This window comes from Ranitomeya variabilis, chromosome 7, assembly GCF_051348905.1.
Source record: "Ranitomeya variabilis isolate aRanVar5 chromosome 7, aRanVar5.hap1, whole genome shotgun sequence".
Lineage (NCBI taxonomy): Eukaryota > Metazoa > Chordata > Amphibia > Anura > Dendrobatidae > Ranitomeya > Ranitomeya variabilis.
This window is the reverse complement of record NC_135238.1, coordinates 163,217,314-163,235,248: the sequence shown is the minus strand read 5'-3', so window position 1 is coordinate 163,235,248 and position 17,935 is coordinate 163,217,314. Positions and strand designations below refer to the sequence as shown.

Genomic DNA, 17,935 nt, shown 5'->3' with positions numbered 1-17,935 from the left:
GGCCTCCCATGATCTTTTTAACATGTTTTCTGCCTTACGATCTAGAGGGTCCGGTAAAACCCCTGAATCTTCCACTGGCAGTACTGATTGTTTTGATGTGAATGCTACCGCGGCATCCACCTTGGGAACCTTAGACCAGGAACTTAGCTCCTCATCTCTAAAAGGACAGCGTCTCTTAGAGGATGATGGCAAAAAACCTTGTAGGTTCTGCTTATCCCATTTGTTTTTAATAAATTCTTTTATAGTTGAGATTACCGGAAAGGTTCTATGTTTTTTTCTGGGCCAACCTGGCAAACAATATGTCCTGTGCGGACTTAGATCCTTTTGTGTCAGAAAATCCCATCGTATTTCTGACGGATTTAATTAAATTATCCATGCTCCCGTCAGGAAGGCAAAGACAACCTTCATATTCTGACGAACTTGATTGGGATTTTGGAGTATCAGAGGATTTATCCTGTGCATCATCTGAATCTGAGCTGGCAATTGGTGAAAGGGATCTACTCGGTAAGCGCATACTTGAACCGCTGGCCTGCCCCAAAGCCTGTATTTCTTCCCGAATGATGGCTCTTACATCCTTTGGCGTCATTACCCTTTCTTCCCGCAAGGTTAGATTGATGCAGTCGGGGCATAATTTTTTAATATACGAATCCGGAAGGAGCTGCGTGCATAAGGCCTGTTTCACACGTCAGTGGCTCCGGTATGTGTGGTCAGTTTTCTCATGTACCGGAGACACTGACTCACGTAGACACATTAAAATAAATGTGTCTCTGCACATGTCAGCGTGTTTTCACGGACCGTGTGTCCATTTCAAAAACACGGACATGTCAGTGTTCATAGGATCACACGGATCCATTAAAGTTAATGGGTGCGTGTCAACACGTACCGCACACGGATGCCGTCCGTGTGCCGACTGAGGACCACACGGACCGTGCAGGAGACAGCTAGAGTTAAGCGCTGTCCCCCCTGCGTGTGGTGCTGAAGCCGGTATTCAATCCTTCTCCCCAGCAGCGTTCGCTGGAGAGGAATGGAAAATCAATGCTTTTTTAATTTTTGTGTGTTTAAAATAAAGTTCCTGGTCACCGACCGCCTCCCACCCCCTGTGCGCCCACACGCTTGCATTAAAATACTCATCCAGCTCCCGCGATGTGTCCTCTCAGCGCCGGCAGCTTGTCCTGTGTGAGGGGTCACGTGGTACCGCTCATTACAGTGATGAATATGCGGCTCCACCCCTATGGGAGGTGGAGCCGCATATTCATCACTGTAATGAGCGGTACGTGACCCCTCACAGGACAAGCTGCCGGCGCTGAGAGGAGACATCGAGGGAGCTGGGTATTTTAATGCAAGCGGGCGGGCGCACAGGGAGTGGGAGGTGACCAGGAACTTTATTTTAAACACAAAAAAACATTGATTTTTCATTCCTTCTCTCCAGCGAACGCTGCTGGGGAGAAGGAATGAATACTGGCTTCAGCACCACACGCAGGGGGGACAGCGCTTAACTCTAGCGCTGTCTCCTGCACGGTCCGTGTGGTCCTCAGTTGGCACACGGCTGCCGCACGTGTGCCACACTGATGTGCCACGTGAGCACACGGACACGGATAACTCCGGTACCGATTTTTCCAGTACCAGAATTATCTGGACATGTGAGACTGGCCTCAGGCACATTCCTTATGTTTGGACTTGTGTGTCCGTTTCTTAGAGTAAAGGAAGAGGGGAATATAGGAGGAATAGATCAGCTTAATAGGAAGATATTTACACTCACCCAGTGAAGCTGAAAGGTACCGTTCTGGAGGCGGGGACGTCTTAAGTAGTTCATCCTTTCTACCCTGCTGTCTGCTTGTGGATCGCTGTTGTCTATGGCGACCACTGCTCTTTGCACTGCCGCTTTTAGCGCTTCCCTCCTTGCTGGGAGGACACTGCGCTGCTGTGGGTAGGTGCGCTTCATCAGCCGGTGAAGCCATGTTACACATACTGGCTCCATCGCGCGCAACTCCTGCCTGCCCGGAAGTACTCCAGTCACTTCCGGGACAGACGCGCCGCTCTCCTCACCGCGCGGCAGACGCAGAATGTTTTTAAAAATGCATCCAGCGTCCTACCGGTGCAGCGCGCGCATCCTCGTAGAACCTGGCAGCCCACCCCAGACCATGGATCGGTGGACAGACGAGGGGGAAGCTGCAAGCAGGGGCTCCCCCATCGCTGCATCTGGTACTGCAGCCCCTGCTGTTCCCTCGGACACCACACAGGTGGATGCTTTTGACCCAGGAATTCTCTTCACTGCAGGAATGCTGGGATTCCTATAGGAACAGGAAACCTAAACTGAGGAGAGGGGGACCGCCTCCTTTTATTCTGTAGGTTTCCTGTTCCTATGGGCGGATCCCCTCTCTCATGTGGGTGCTGTCGTGGCGAAGGGTACAAATTTGGTGCGGAAACGCTGTGGATTAAAAGAAGGAGCATGTCACTTCTTTTGTGTGGATCTGCAGCATTTTTGTACCCATTCCATTATAGAAATCCGCAGGGGTAAAAACGCAAGAAATCCGCACAATATCCGCATAAAAACGCATCAAATACACACCTGCGTTTTCTGCCAATCCGCACAAAAAATTCCAGAGGCTAATCCGCAACCTGTGCACATAGCCTAAGGCTGTTATTTGGCCACGAATTGCAATGGCAAACAATTTCAGAATGCCGATGGGGTTAAAGAGAGCCCCCCCACACTGACTACGGCACCTAGATGGTTAACAATTGACAGCATCATCTAACGTTAAACAATCATGGTCGGTGCAAACACTGATCTTTGCTGATGACGCAAGTTGTGAGCTATAGTGTACAGCCAACAGCTGCTGGATTGTCACCTGTCGGAGGATTCTAGTCTCTTATACCTCAGGCCAGTAAAAAGACGTACTGATGGTCATTAAAGGGTTAATCCTCAGATACTGTGTCCAGTGGGCGGTCTTATCAGTGACTGACAGCGCTCTTTGTGTAAGTGCGCATACATAGATAGCGGTCAGTCACTAATAAGACCGCCTACTGGATCCAAAAATAACAGAAAGTGCAAAGGACTAAATAATTTAAATACAGGTTATACTACACCTTTTCTAATAAAACTATTACTTTGCTGTCTGCCTCTGCTGTATAACATGCTGCCTGCAGATTGAACTGCATTATGTTGATAGGTTCCCACTAATCTATAAGGATATTCACCTGTGCACCAACCCTGCTATCTTGTTTCCATAACAAGGCTGGAACCTCTCTGGGATGGGAAGCGATCCTACAGTGATATGCAAGACTTCACAGCTGATAATGGCAGTGTCTACTATTTCATAGAAACATATGTAATTGAAATGAAAAGAACATGAACCCCTTCTCTTCTTACAAACTGTTACAAAGGGATATATTCAATATGTGGCTTCATCCCTGCAACCGTATTCTTTATGAGGTGTATAAGGTTTAACTGCTTTTTAATTTTGTCAGTGTTGACCCCTGGACTTTGACAAAAGCAACTACAATGGGTATGTGCAAATCCGGCCTGGACCATGGAAGAAGGGGGAGTATGTTCAGGTGCATCATGTTTATATCATGCACAAGTGGGTGTATTCATTTACCTCAGATAAAAAGGACACCGGGAGTATAGGAGTCAGACAAGCTAGCAGCAGCGGGCAGTATGACGCTCTGTGCACAGCGCTGGTAGGAGACTTGGGGTCCCGGCCTTCATATGGATGTTATTTTAAACACACAGCCAACCAGCCACACTGCCCAGGATGCAGCCACACTGCCCAGGACGGTTCAGGAATTGCTTGATGAACCTTACAAAATAACCCATGATGTTGAAGTGGCCTCTAAATTTTCCAGGTTTAAAACTTGCTCAAGCATCTCTGGTCTTATAATAGAGGTCTGATCCAATGAGCTCTCATCTTGTGATATCTGCGGCTGACAGATACAACATGCCATCTTTGGTCAGGCCAAGGCTGTTTCTATCATGGATAAATCAAATTTCAACGACTAATAAAACACTTTAATTATTTCAAAATTAACATGTAAAAGTTGTATTTGGATCCATTTCTGTCTTACCGCTTATAACAGTCTTATTTCTAGGGAATAACTTCTCTTTAATAGTAAAAAACAGCTAAAATAATGACAGACGACTAAGAAGTGGAGATATATTATTTTATATACACACACAAACCCTGCTTTATTGCATACAACCCTCAATATTTATCATGTATGTTCCAAAGACAAAGTGCATTAGATGAGCACACAGACTGAAAAACATCCTAAACAGCATGGACTGGACTGCATGAAAGGAGGAAGATGAAGGAACCTGCAAAGTAAAGGACGCAGCAGTCAGAAAACGACGGTTACATTGTGAAGTGCTCAGGTGCAAATCAGGAGCGGTATCTGACACAGATTTCATGGATTGTGCACTTTTATTTCTCCAAAGATCCATCAGCGCTGGAAAAGTGCTTTATTTTTCCCATCTGACATGACTCACAGAATATGGTGTATTTTATGAACTTCATGAGCAGCCAAAGAGACGGCATTCAGCTAGCAGCACATGATTGATGGAGCACAGTAGGATAATCACTATATTAGCAGAACTAGTGTAGAAGAGTCCGTCTGGCCACTCTAATATCTGATGGGAGCCCCAGGGCAAGGTAGTTTTATATAAAATATTTCTCCTTTACACCAAATGTCCTGTCCATTTTCAGCAAATCCACCATTTGTGTCTCCGTTTTGCTAGGTGCATGTTTCAGTACAGCTATCTGCGGATGCACTTGTTCACATGGCCTATATGGCATCCAGCTTACTAATTAATGCACATTACATAACTACAGATCGGTCCTCATAATAAGGAACTCACTAACATCAGAGTAGTGTTGACCAAAATAAACTAGCTTTTATGATACATGCAGATGGTGAGAACGAGCTGTAGATTTTCCAAGCGGTTTTGGGAAATATTTAGACCAGAGATCTGCCATTTGCAGCAGAGATGTTAGACATAACCTGAAGACTTCTAAATTCACAGAATGTCAAAGCTGTCCAGGGATTTCACTATCTTCAATGGTCAGGTGCAACCTCTACACAAAACCTGCGTGTTACATATGCCACACAGGAAGAAATGACACCCGGTTGTGCGCGTGACCCAATGTTTAGCTCCACTTTATCTAATGCCCCCACTTTAAAAACTAAAGTACATTTTGGGAACTTGCGCTCTGCTGTCCAGGTTAAAGCAAGAGGCTTATTCATAAATTTGTAGCATAAATTTGTTTAGTCTGCTAAACCTGAAGACCAGCTTTGGCAGCTGCTCAATTTGGGAGAAAAATTAAGTTCTTGTTCTAAAAGCACAGATCTAAATTCTAAGACATCTTCCTCAGGGTTCAGCAAAGTAATGCTATATTTGATCAGGGGAGAGGAAAGGATTTTTGTTTTATTCACCAGGAACTTCTTTGTCTCTTACTCAGGACCCCACCAAGGTCTCCAAGTTCTGTACAAATGCATACACTAATGTTATCGAGAACCAGGATAACACATCTGCTTAGAAAATTATTGCTTCTTAACCAGATCACTTCTTCACCTTTAACAACATTGAACCAGAATGAACCAAGGTATTTTGGTAAAACATCAGAGGAAAAAGGACAAGGATGATTTATGTTATATTAAGAAAAACAATAAAAGCCCCACTCCAAATACCAGGAAGTTGCTCCAGCAGAGACAGCCTGGCCCAGCATTCATGTGAACAGCCAGCAGGAAATGCTTTGTATGTTTTGCATCAATGGATAGCCAAATTCAGGTCTTTCAGCAGTTAAGGGTTACATGAGCCAGCTTCTTTTCAAAAGGGGAAGTGTGAAGTCTAATTACTTGCTACATTGCACTACTCAGCTAGGTCATGCCAAACAGTTCTTCAGTGAAAGGCGACATCAGACAAAACTAATGGGTCAGTGAGAGACTGCAAGTACACATGCCAAGGCTAGTGAACAAATCCTGAATAAGGCCAGGCCAACAGATTGTTGTTTACTATTATGGCACCATTTATTCCATGGCGCTTTACATATGAAAAGGAGAGTACATAATAAACACGAGGACAGTAATCTTATACAATACAAGTGACGGATTGGTACAGGAGGAGAGGGCTCACAATCTACAAGGGATGGGATAGGATACAGTAGGTGAGGGTAGAGCTGGTCGTGCAGCGGTTTGGTGGTTACTACAGGTTGTAGGCTTGTCGGAAGAGGTAGGTCTTCAGGTTCCTTTTAAAGGTTTCCATGATAGGCGAGAATCTGATAAGTTGGGGTAGAGAGTTCCAGTGTAGGGGGGATGCGCGGAAAAACGTTTTGTATGCGATTGTGGGAAGAGATAAGAGGGAAGTAGTGGAGAGCTTGTGAGGATCGGAGGTTGCGTGCAGGTAAGTATCGGGAGACTAGATCACAGATGTATGGAGGACACAGGTTGTGGATGGCTTTGTATGTCATGGTTAGAGATTTGAAATGGAGTCTTTGGGTAATGGGAATCCAGTGAAGGGATTGACAGAGAGGAGAGGCCAGGGAATAGGTGGATTAGTCTGGCAGCAGAGTTCAGAACAGATTGGAGGGGTGCAAGAGTGTTAGAGGGGAGGCCACAAAACAGGAGGTTGCAGTAGTCAAGGTGGGAGATGAGTGCATGCACTAGAGTTTTTGCAGAAATTGCTTGAGGAATGTACGGATCTGGAAAATAATATTGAGTTGGGAGTCATCAGGAAGGATATGTTGTTTGAAGGAGAGATCAGAGTCAACGGTGATCCCAAGTCAGCGAGCTTGTGGGACTGGGGAGAGTGAGCATTTACTTTAATGGATATGTCCATTGGGGTAGTTGAGTGAGATGGGGGAAAGATGATGAATTCTGTTTTGTCCATATTACGTTTTAGAAATCTAGCAGAGAAGAAGGATGAAATAGCAGACAGATATTGTGGGATTCTGGTTAGTAGGAAGATGATATCGGGTCCAGAGATGTAGATCTGTGGGTCATCAGCAAAGAAGTGATACTGAAGCCGTGAGATTCTATGAGCTGTCCCAGGCCGAAGGTGTAAATGGAGAAGAGCAGAGGCCCTAGGACTGAACCTTGCGGGACTCCGACAGATAGTGGGTGAAGTCAGGAGGTGGTGTGTGAGTTGGAGACGCTGAATGTCCAGTCTGTTCGGTATGATGAGATCCAAGATAGGGCCAAGTCTGTGATGCCAAGAGATGAAAATCTGTAGTAAGAGGGAATGGTCCACTGTGTCAAAAGCAGAGGACGGGTACAGAATGGTGTCGCTTGGTTTTGACAGTTAGTAGGTCATTGGTGACTTTAGCCAGGGCAGTTTCAATGTAGTGATGCGGTCAGAGGGAGCAGAGATGGACAGTTCAAGATGGACGTGTTACTCCAGTAGTTTTGAGTCATAGGGGAGAAGTGATATGGGGCAATAGCTAGATACAGATGATATGTCAAGAGAGGGCTTTTTGAGGATGGGTGTGATTGAGGCATGTTTGAAGCGGTTTGTGATAGGTTGAAGAGATGGGTTAGAGTTGGGATGAAGACTGTGGTGAGGTATGGGATGAGGTGAGATAGGACTGGGTCAAATGCACAGGTGGTGAGTAGCGATGAGCGAGTATACTCGTTGCTTGGGTTTTCCCGAGCACGCTCGGGTGGTCTCAGAGTATTTGTGAGTGCTCAGAGACTAAGTTTTTGTTCACACAGCTGCATGATTTACGGCTGCTAGCCAGCCTGAGTACATGTGGGGGTTGACTGGTTGCTAGGGAATCCCCACATGTATTCAAGCTGTCTAGCAGTCGCAAATCATGCAACTACGGTGACAAAAACTAAATCTCCGAGCACAGTCAAATATTCGGAGACCACCCGAGCAACGAGTATACTCGCTCATCACTAGTGGTGAGATGTTATCTTGAGAGTAGAGCAGAAAGTTCATCTTCTGTAATGGTGGAGAAGTCGGTTTTGGAGGAGGAGGACTGAGTAGTTTGGAGGAGGGGCTGTGGGGGTTTGTAGGTCAAGGCTTTCTCTGATGTGATCAATATGCTGCTTGAAGAATGAGCTGCGATGAGTGGAAAGGGAGGAGGTGCTGGGAGACAGAGGAGAGAATTGAAATTGTTGAATAGCTGTTGTGAGACAGGGAGGATATGAGAGATGAGAAGTACGCTTGTTTTGCTGCAGTGAGCGAGACCTTAAAAGTAGTGAGGGACGGTTTGAATGCGATTAAGTGCTCGTTGGAATGTTATCTTTTCCATTTCTGCTCAGCAAACCCTGGAAGCCTGCCTCAGTTCTTTGGTCAGGCTGGTGTGCCAGGGTTGTCTGTTGATTTTGCGAGCTTTGTAATGCGTGAGGGGGCAACTGATTTGAGCGCTACAGCTACCTTGGTGTTACATAAAGTGGCAGTAGCGTCCGCTTTTTGGAAGCAACTGTAAGAGGGAGAAGGGATTCAGAGAGTGACTGTGGATTGAGGTGTTTAAGATTTCTGCGAGCGTGTGCAAGTTTGTGGAGTGGTGATTGTGTACCTGGAGAGGGAAGAGAATGTAAGTAGGTTGTGCTCAGAAAGCGGGAGAGGTGAGTTAGAGATTCTCACTATACGCTCGTGCACACTACTGTATTGTCAGTCCGAGTGTTAACCATTTAAAAAAAAAAAAATGGCCTTTGGACAAATGTTATTCAATGGCACAGGACAGATGGATGATATTTTTCACTGACCAAGTATGTGTGTGAAAAAAATTGCATCATGCACAATTTAACTCCAGAAATTGGATGAGACTCACCAATTCAAGCCTATGGGTGCAAGAAAAAGTCTAATGCCACCGTGCAGAAGCTGATCTTTACAGATACATTGTAATTCTGTAATATAGGAAACAGTAAATGGTTCTGTAAATGATTAATAGCTGCTGCTGTAAAAAAATGGATTGCATACAGATGGCAAGTGATTATATATAAAGAAAATCAACCTACTTTTCTAGATTAAGTTATGAACAAATTTTTATACAGTGGTGTGGACCTACCCTAGGTAGCGCTCCCTCCATTACCATGTTGTGGTAGTTGAGAGGATGACGTGCATCTCAAACACTGATACTTTATACTAAGAGTTTTCCAAAAGCAATTGCACACAAAACCTTGTATGCTACCCATATGGGGCATTTTGCAGGCCTACATGGTATTCACAATGTGTCAAAACCTGTGTGCATGGGCTAAGTAAAAGCTTTGTACACCAAACACCTATATGAGTCCGTTCAGCTTCTACTCCATGATCGGTTATATGGTGTGTCCATATCATAGCCTGTGATGGAAGATATCCTCCCGTGACTGCCACTACATAAATTGTGACACCTCTGTATGTGGCAAAAAACAGAATGCAGGTAATGAAGGTGAATGATGTTGCAGTTACATATAGAGCCAGCTGTAGCTTGTATCTATCAGGACTGTATCCTGCATGACAGCAAGCACTAGCAGTTTCTGCACTGCCCCATTTGTCTGAAATCGCAGCTCATTTTCACTGGTAAAATAAAGGTTTAGTAAATTCTAGCTGTTGTAGAGAAACCATAAACTGGTCCCTGTATCAGTCAGCATCTCGGTATAATGACATTGTCCTTAAATCCAAAAGTTTACATTCTCATAAGATCCTCTCCTGTGACAATGTCTGTAAGTCATAGAAACAGATTTAGAACCTGTTACCAAATGCCAAGTAACTTCTTCCTGGAGAAATAAAAATAGTTTATGAATATACTGTATTTTCAGCAAACCATTTACTTCTATGAGCTTTGGTTCGCAATTACATCTTAAAGATCAAGAAAAATACAAATGTATTTCAATCCAGTTACCAACATCAAAATTCAGAATTCACAACATGGGTAAATGAGACACAAATACAGAACCGAACCTGCATAATAATAAAATCTTAGCCACACAGATACCAATAACACAAATGTGTAGCAGCTGGTTATGAACCCTTATACTAGAGTAAAAAGGGTGCCAATTTTTGATTTTCCAATCGACGACATGTTAGCAAGGAATGGTAAAAATGAACAATTGCCAACCCGAAGCGGACATATTGCTTGTTACTACATTAGTTAAGAGCAGGCTCGATTTCACAAAACAAAGCTCATGAAATACGCCAAGAAGTAATACAGTGTAAAACCATGAATAATAACATATCTGCAGTGAAAGAAGATTCACTTTCCAAGTTCAGATCAGCTGCCCATTGTATAGCACACTGGTGCTGTCATAAGTATCTACAATTTACAGAGGTGAGAGATCCAGCTACAGATCATACACTTTACTTAAAATAAAAACTGAGGCAGGTGCGTACAAAAAATAGACTGCCTTTGGTCACTACGGAATAAATAAAATTAGTATTTTTCCAGATCCTATAAAACAATGGATGATTTCAAAATTACAGGTGTAAAGATAGGGAGATAAAAAAGGCAGATGAGGATGATTGGCACGTCAGAACTGAGAAATCATAAACCAGGTTACAGTGTCCAAATACTCCTGCCTGACAAAGGAAAAAGACTAAAATAAGATTTGTTCATGACTTTAAGCAGTTATGGGAAATTGGTCTTGCTCTATAGGTTTTTTCACCCAGGCTCCAAGTCCTGCCTTTTGAAAGGCTTTAAAGACGCACTCCTTTGCAGTTTGGTATTCCAGGGCTGACTGCTTGGTATCATAGTATAGATTGGGTTTCCCAATTTTACATCTCAGGTTGGAATAAAGCTGTGGAGTGAAACACAAAAAAATGATAATTTAAAAAAAGTAACTATTTCTCAACATTTTTCCCCCATAAATCATTAGTAGGAGCAAATGTTAAAAAAAAAAATCCATGAAATACCTATTAGAGAAAAATGCCTCTTTCCCCCACTTCGGTTACATTTTCTCGCCCTCACTGATGATTCACTTTCTTTTAAAAACTTCTCACATCTGTCTACAAATCTGTCTTCATTGAGATATCAAATTACACTTGCTGCCTATAGAAGTCTATGGAGGGGGAAGGGGAGCAACAAGCAGAGTACATAAAAAGAAGCTGCTGCAGCTTCTAGTAACTGCACAGGGGAACTGGTGAAGTTGCAAAAATGCAGACTACAAGTCATAAGGGCCAGAAATAATGCTGCTTATAGACACACAGCTCTTATTGATAAATCATTTTTACACATAACTTTAATTTACGTCTCTGATTTGATTTCTTTGCCTGTGTAGATTAGATGGGATGTTACCAACATCTGGTGAGAATTTCATATCAATAGCGCCTTTAGAAATATATCGGTGACGTGCTCAATACCTATTTAACCAGCTTTATATACATACATATATTATATATATATATATATATATATATATATATATATATATATATATATATATATACACATACATACTGAGAACTTCATGAAGCAGTTCTATGAAATAAAAGCAAGGTAGATTGTTTAAATGAGCATCTCCTTGTAGCAGTAACACAAGTATTCATTGCAACTCTAAAAACCTTAAAACTCACCTTAGCATGAATACGCATCCATCGACTGAAGAGAGCATGCTTACAGAGACGTGATGCCCGACCCATTTCATCCTTGCCTGTTGTAGCGTTAATGATTTCAAGGCTGGCATCACCTACTGTCCAGTTGACACTGAAGCTGGGAGCCTTTCCCGGCTGGCGTGCTTCTGCATTACTAATACCTTGCACAACATAAATAAAAGTTCAGTTTTAGGATGGCTAAAGTGATACAGCAGCAAAAAGAAAAACTACACAAAAGAAAGTAATTGCAATAAGTGAACACTAGTTAACCCCTTCACCCCCAAGGGTGGTTTGCACGTTAATGACCGGGCCAATTTTTACAATTCTGACCACTGTCCCTTTATGAGGCTATAACTCTGGAACGCTTTGACGGATCTTGGCGATTCTGACATTGTTTTCTCGTGACATATTGTACTTCATGTTAGTGGTAAAATTTATTCGATATAACTTGCGTTTATTTGTGAAAAAAATGGAAATTTGGCGAAAATTTTGAAAATTTCGCAATTTTCCAACTTTGAATTTTTATGCCCTTAAATCACAGACATATGTCACACAAAATACTTAATAAGTAACATTTTCCACATGTCTACTTTACATCAGTACAATTTTGGAACCAAAATTTTTTTTTTGTGACGGAGTTATAAGGGTTAAAAGTTGACCAGCAATTTCTCATTTTTACAACACCATTTTTTTTTTAGGGACCAAATCTCATTTGAAGTCATTTTGAGGGGTCTATATGATAGAAAATACCCAAGTGTGACACCATTCTAAAAACTGCACCCCTCAAGGTGCTCAAAACCACATTCAAGAAGTTTATTAACCCTTCAGGTGTTTCACAGGAATTTTTGGAATGTTTAAATAAAAATGAACATTTAACTTTTTTTCACACAAAATTTATTTCAGCTCCAATTTGTTTTATTTTACCAAGGGTAACAGGAGAAAATGGACCCCCAAAGTTGTTGTACAATTTGTCCTGAGTACGCTGATACCCCATATGTGGGGGTAAACCACTGTTTGGGCGCATGGCAGAGCTCGGAAGGAAAGGAGCGCCATTTTACTTTTCAATGCAAAATTGACTGGAATTGAGATGGGACGCCATGTTGCGTTTGGAGAGCCCCTGATGTGCCTAAACACTGAAACCCCCTACAAGTGACACCATTTTGGAAAGTAGACCCCCTAAGGAACTTATCTAGATGTGTGGTGAGCACTTTGACCCACCAAGTGCTTCACAGAAGTTTATAATGCAGAGCCGTAAAAATAAAAAATCATATTTTTTCACAAAAATGATCTTTTCGCCCCCAATTTTTTATTTTCCCAAGGGTAAGAGAAGAAATTGGACCCCAAAAAATGTTGTGCAATTTGTCCTGAGTACGCTGATACCCCATATGTGGGTGTAAACCATTGTTTGGGCGCATGGCAGAGCTTGGAAGGGAAGGAGCGCCATTTGACTTTTCAATGCAAAATTGACTGGAATTGAGATGGGACGCCATGTTGCGTTTGGAGAGCCCCTGATGTGCCTAAACATTGAAACCCCCCACAAGTGACACCATTTTGGAAAGTAGACCCCCTAAGGAACTTATCTAGATGTGTTTTGAGAGCTTTGAACCCCCAAGTGTTTCACTACAGATTATAACGCAGAGCCGTGAAAATAATTTTTTTTTTTTCTCAAAAATGATTTTTTAGCCCCCAGCTTTGTATTTTTACAAGGGTAACAGAATAAATTGGACCCCAAAATTTGTTTTCCAATTTGTCCTGAGTACGCTGATACCCCATATGTGGGGGGGAACCACTGTTTGGGCGCATGACAGAGCTCGAAAGGGAAGGAGCGCCATTTGGAATGCAGACTTAAATGGATTGGTCAGCAGCCGTCACGTTGCATTTGCAGAGCCCCTGATGTACCCAAACAGTACAAACCCCCCACAAGTGACCCCATATTGGAAACTAGACTTCCCAAGGAACTTATCTAGATGTGTTTTGAGAACTTTGAACCCCTAAGTGTTTCACTAAAGTGTATAGCGCAAAGCCGTGAAAATAAAAATTCTTTTTTTTTTTTTCACAAAAATGATTATTTAGCCCCCAGTTTTGTATTTTCACAAGGGTATCAGGATAAATTAGACCCCAAAAGTTGTTGTCCAATTTGTCCTGAGTACGCTGATACCCCATATGTGGGGGGGAACCACTGTTTGGGCGCATGACAGAGCTCGGAAGGGAAGGAGCGCCATTTGGAATGCAGCCTTAAATGGATTGGTCTGCAGGCGTCACGTTGCATTTGCAGAGCCCCTGATGTACCCAAACAGTACAAACCCACCACAAGTGACCCCATATTGGAAACTAGACCTCCCAAGGAACTTATCTAGATGTGTTGTGAGAACTTTGAACCCCCAAGTGTTTCACTACAGTTTATAACGCAGAGCCGTGAAAATAAAACATCTTTTTTTTCCCACAAAAATTATTTTTAGCCCCCCAAATTTTTATTTTCCCAAGGATAACAAGAGAACTTGGACCCCAGAAGTTGTTGTTCAATTTGTCCCGAGTACGCTGATAACCCATATGTTGGGGTAAACCCCTTTTTGGGCGCATGGGAGAGCTCGGAAGGGAAGGAGCACTGTTTTACTTTTTCAACGCAGAATTGGCTGGAATTGAGATTGGACGCCATGTCCCGTTTGGAGAGCCCCTGATGTGCCTGGACAGTGGAAACTTCCCAATTCTACCTGAAACCCTAATCCAAACAGACCCCTAGCCCTAATCCCAACGGTAACCCTAACCACACCCCTAACCCTGACACACCCATAATTCTAATCCCAACCCTAATCCAAACCGTAAATGTAATCCAAACCCTAACCCTAACTTTAGCCCCAACCCTAACTTTAGCCCCAACCCTAACCCTAACTTTACCTCCAACCCTAGCCCTAACCCTAACCCTACCCCTACCCCTAAACGTGACTGAAATACGTGGCACTGAAATACGTGGCACTGAAATTCGTGGCACTGAAATACGTGATACGTGGCACTAAAATACGTGATACGTGGCACTGAAATACGTGGCACTGAAATACGTGGCACTGAAATACGTGGCACTGAAATACGTGGCACTGAAACACGTGGCACTGAAACACGTGGCACTGAAATACGTGATACGTGGCACTGAAATATGTGGCACTGAAATACGTGGCACTGAAATACGTGGCACTTAAATACGTGGCACTAAAATATGTGGCACTGAAATATGTGATACGTGGCACTGAAATACGTGACACTTAAATACGTGGCACTGAAACACGTGGCACTGAAATACGTGATACGTGGCACTGAAATACATGGCACTGAAATACGTGGCACTGAAATACGTGGCACTGAAATACGTGGCACTATGACTGTCAGAAAACGTTCATTAAACGGTTAGGGGTGAGGTTAGGGGTAGAGTTAGGGTTAGGGTTTGGATCCCTTTATCACCTTGATGGTGGTGGGTGGCTTTTCAGTGTGTTTTCTGTTTTTTTTTCGATAAAAACGCATGCGTTTTTAACGCAAACGCATGTGCTTAAAAACGCAAGAAAATACTGCAGGCTGTATTTCTGAAAATGAACACATGCAGAAAAAAAACGCATGCGTTTGAAAACGCGACCAAACGCGTACAAAAAAACGCATGCGTTTTCAATGTTAAATATAGGGAAAAAACGCATGCGTTTTTTTGTGCAAAAAACGCTGCAGACAAAAACGCAAGTGTGAAACCAGCGACGCTTTTTATAGCAAAAAAGTTTTTGCGTCTCCACATTTTGAGACCTATAATTTTTCCACATTTTGCTCCACAGAGTCATGTGAGGTCTTGTTTTTTGCGGGACGAGTTGACGTTTTTATTGGTAACATTTTCGGACACGTGACCGTTTTTGATCACTTTTTATTCCGATTTTTGTGAGGCAGAATGACCAAAAACCTGCTATTCATGAATTTCTTTTGGGAGAGGCGTTTATACCGTTCCGCGTTTGGTAAAATGGATAAAGCAGTTTTATTCGTCGGGTCAGTACGATTACAGCGATACCTCATTTATATCATTTTTTTATGTTTTGGCGCTTTTATACGATAAAAACTATTTTATAGAAAAAATAATTATTTTGGCATCGCTTTATTCTCAGGACTATAACTTTTTTATTTTTTTGCTGATGATGCTATATGGAGGCTCGTTTTTTGGCGGGACAAGATGACGTTTTCAGCGGTACCATGATTATTTATATCAGTCTTTTTGATCGCGTGTTATTCCTCTTTTTGTTCGGCGGTATGGTAATAAAGCGTTGTTTTTTGCCTCGTTTTTTTTTTTTTTCTCTTACGGTGTTTACTGAAGGGGTTAACTAGTGGGGCATTTTTATAGGTTGGGTCGTTACGGACGCGGCGATACTAAATATGTGTACTTTTATTGTTTTGTTTTTTTTATTTAGATAAAGAAATGTATTTATGGGAATAATATATATATTTTTTTTTATTATTTATTTAGGATTTTTTTTTTTTTTTTTTACACATGTGGAAGAATTTTTTTTTTACTTTTTTACTTTGTCCCAGGGGGGGACATCACAGATCGATGATCTGATAGTGTGCACTGCACTTTATCAGATCACCGATCTCACTTACATCGGTGCAGGCTTACCAGCGTCTGCTCTGAGCAGGCGCTCGGTAAGCCACCTTTCTCCCTGCAGGACCCGGATGCCGCGGCCATCTTGGATCCGGGACCTGCAGGGAGGAAGAAGGTAGGAGACCCTCGCAGCAACGCGATCACATCGCGTTGCTCCGGGGGTCTCAGGGAAGCCCGCAGGGAGCCCCCTCCCTGCGCGATGCTTCCCTATACCGCCGGTACACCGCGATCATGTTTGATCGCGGTGTGCCGGGGGTTAATGTGCCGGGAGCGGTCCGTGACGGCTCCTGGCACACAGTGCCGGATGTCAGCTGCGATAGGCAGCTGACACCCGGCCGCGATCGGCCGCGCTCCCCCCGTGAGCGCGGCCGATCGGCTATGACGTACTATCCCGACGAGGGTCAGATAGGCCCAGGTCACCTCGACGGGATAGTACGTCTAAGGTCACAGAGGGGTTAAACTGATGGACGATGCTTAGTATGAATTAAAACTTGAATTTTAAGCCCCAATATGAAGAGTACAAAAGTCATGGTGTGGAAATTGTGACTTTATACTTTATAGGAAGGAGTATGTCTGACTGAGAGACGCGTCAATAATAAACTGAATGATTCTTATCTTCCAAATTTTATTAAGGCTGTGGCACACGTTGCGTTTTTTTCACGTTTTTTCCGCTATAAAAATGCGATAAAAATGCATAAAAACCGCATACATATGCATCCTATCATTTAGAATGCATTCTGTAATTTTTGTGCACATGATGCATTTTTTAAAGTGAAAAAAATGCATCGCGGTTTAAAATGCATCATGTTCATTAATTTTGCGGGGGGGGGGGGGTTGCGTTTTCCCGCTATATAATGCATTGGGAAAGCTCCGGAAAAAAACGCGCAAAAAAATGTGGCAAAAACACGAAAAAAAAACGCATGCAGTTTTCTTGCAGAAAATGTCCGGTTTTCTTCAGGAATTTTCAGCAAGAAATTCTTACGTGTACACATACCTTATTAGTTAGGCCTTTTTGACAAAAATTTTGAGGATAACACATCACACATGGTAAAGGAGAAAAAAATTGTTAAAGGGATCCTGTCAGCAGGATTGTGCTCAGTAACCTACAGACAGTGTCAGGTCGGTGCTGTTATACTGATTACAATGATACCTGGTGATGAAATCCGTCTTGTGGTTGTTGTTTAATCTTTATTTTTAGTTCTGAGTTAATGATATGCTTGTGCTCCAGGGCGGCCTGTGGGGGTCTCTATGTGGTGCTCTGCTTAGGTATTCATCTGTATGGCTTCTGACAGGTCAATTATCCCTCACTGAACTGCCCCCTAGTTTACATAATGAATATTATATACTAGATGGTGGCCTGATTCTAACGCATCGGGTATTTTAGTATATGCATGTCCACGTAGTATATTGGCCAGTCCCGTAGTATATTGGCCAGCCACGTATTATATTGCCCATCCACGTAGTATATTGGCCAGCCATGTAGTATATTGCCCAGCCACGTAGTATAATGCTCCATGCAGTTATGGCCCCATAGATGTCCCATATAATGCTCCATGCAGTTATGGCCCCATAGATGTCCCATATAATGCTCCATGCAGTTATGGCCCCATAGATTCCTCATTTAATGCTCCATGCAGTTCTTTATGGCCCCATAGACGCTCCATACAGCATTGTGCCACATGTAATGCTGATGCTGCAATAAAAAAAAAAAAAAGACATACTCACCTCTCGTCACTGCCCGCTGCTCCTCAGCGTCCCGTCTCTCCGCACTGACTGTTCAGGCAGAGGGTGGCGCGCACACAAAT

The 17,935-nt window shown here is 43.0% G+C and overlaps 1 protein-coding gene across 3 annotated transcripts in view; it reads right to left on the bottom strand.

Moving 5' to 3' along the window:
- Nucleotides 1–9,693: 9,693 nt before the first annotated feature.
- Nucleotides 9,694–17,935, bottom strand: part of ADARB1 (adenosine deaminase RNA specific B1) — a 159,949-nt gene continuing 151,707 nt past the window's right edge. For all 3 annotated transcript variants that reach the window (XM_077272161.1, XM_077272163.1, XM_077272160.1), the window contains 2 exons: nt 11,492–11,670; nt 9,694–10,716 (listed from right to left, as the gene is read on the bottom strand). In XM_077272161.1, coding sequence (XP_077128276.1) covers nt 10,540–10,716; nt 11,492–11,670 — 356 coding nt within the window. In that variant the 3' untranslated portion in view covers nt 9,694–10,539. The remainder of the gene's footprint in view (nt 10,717–11,491; nt 11,671–17,935) is intronic.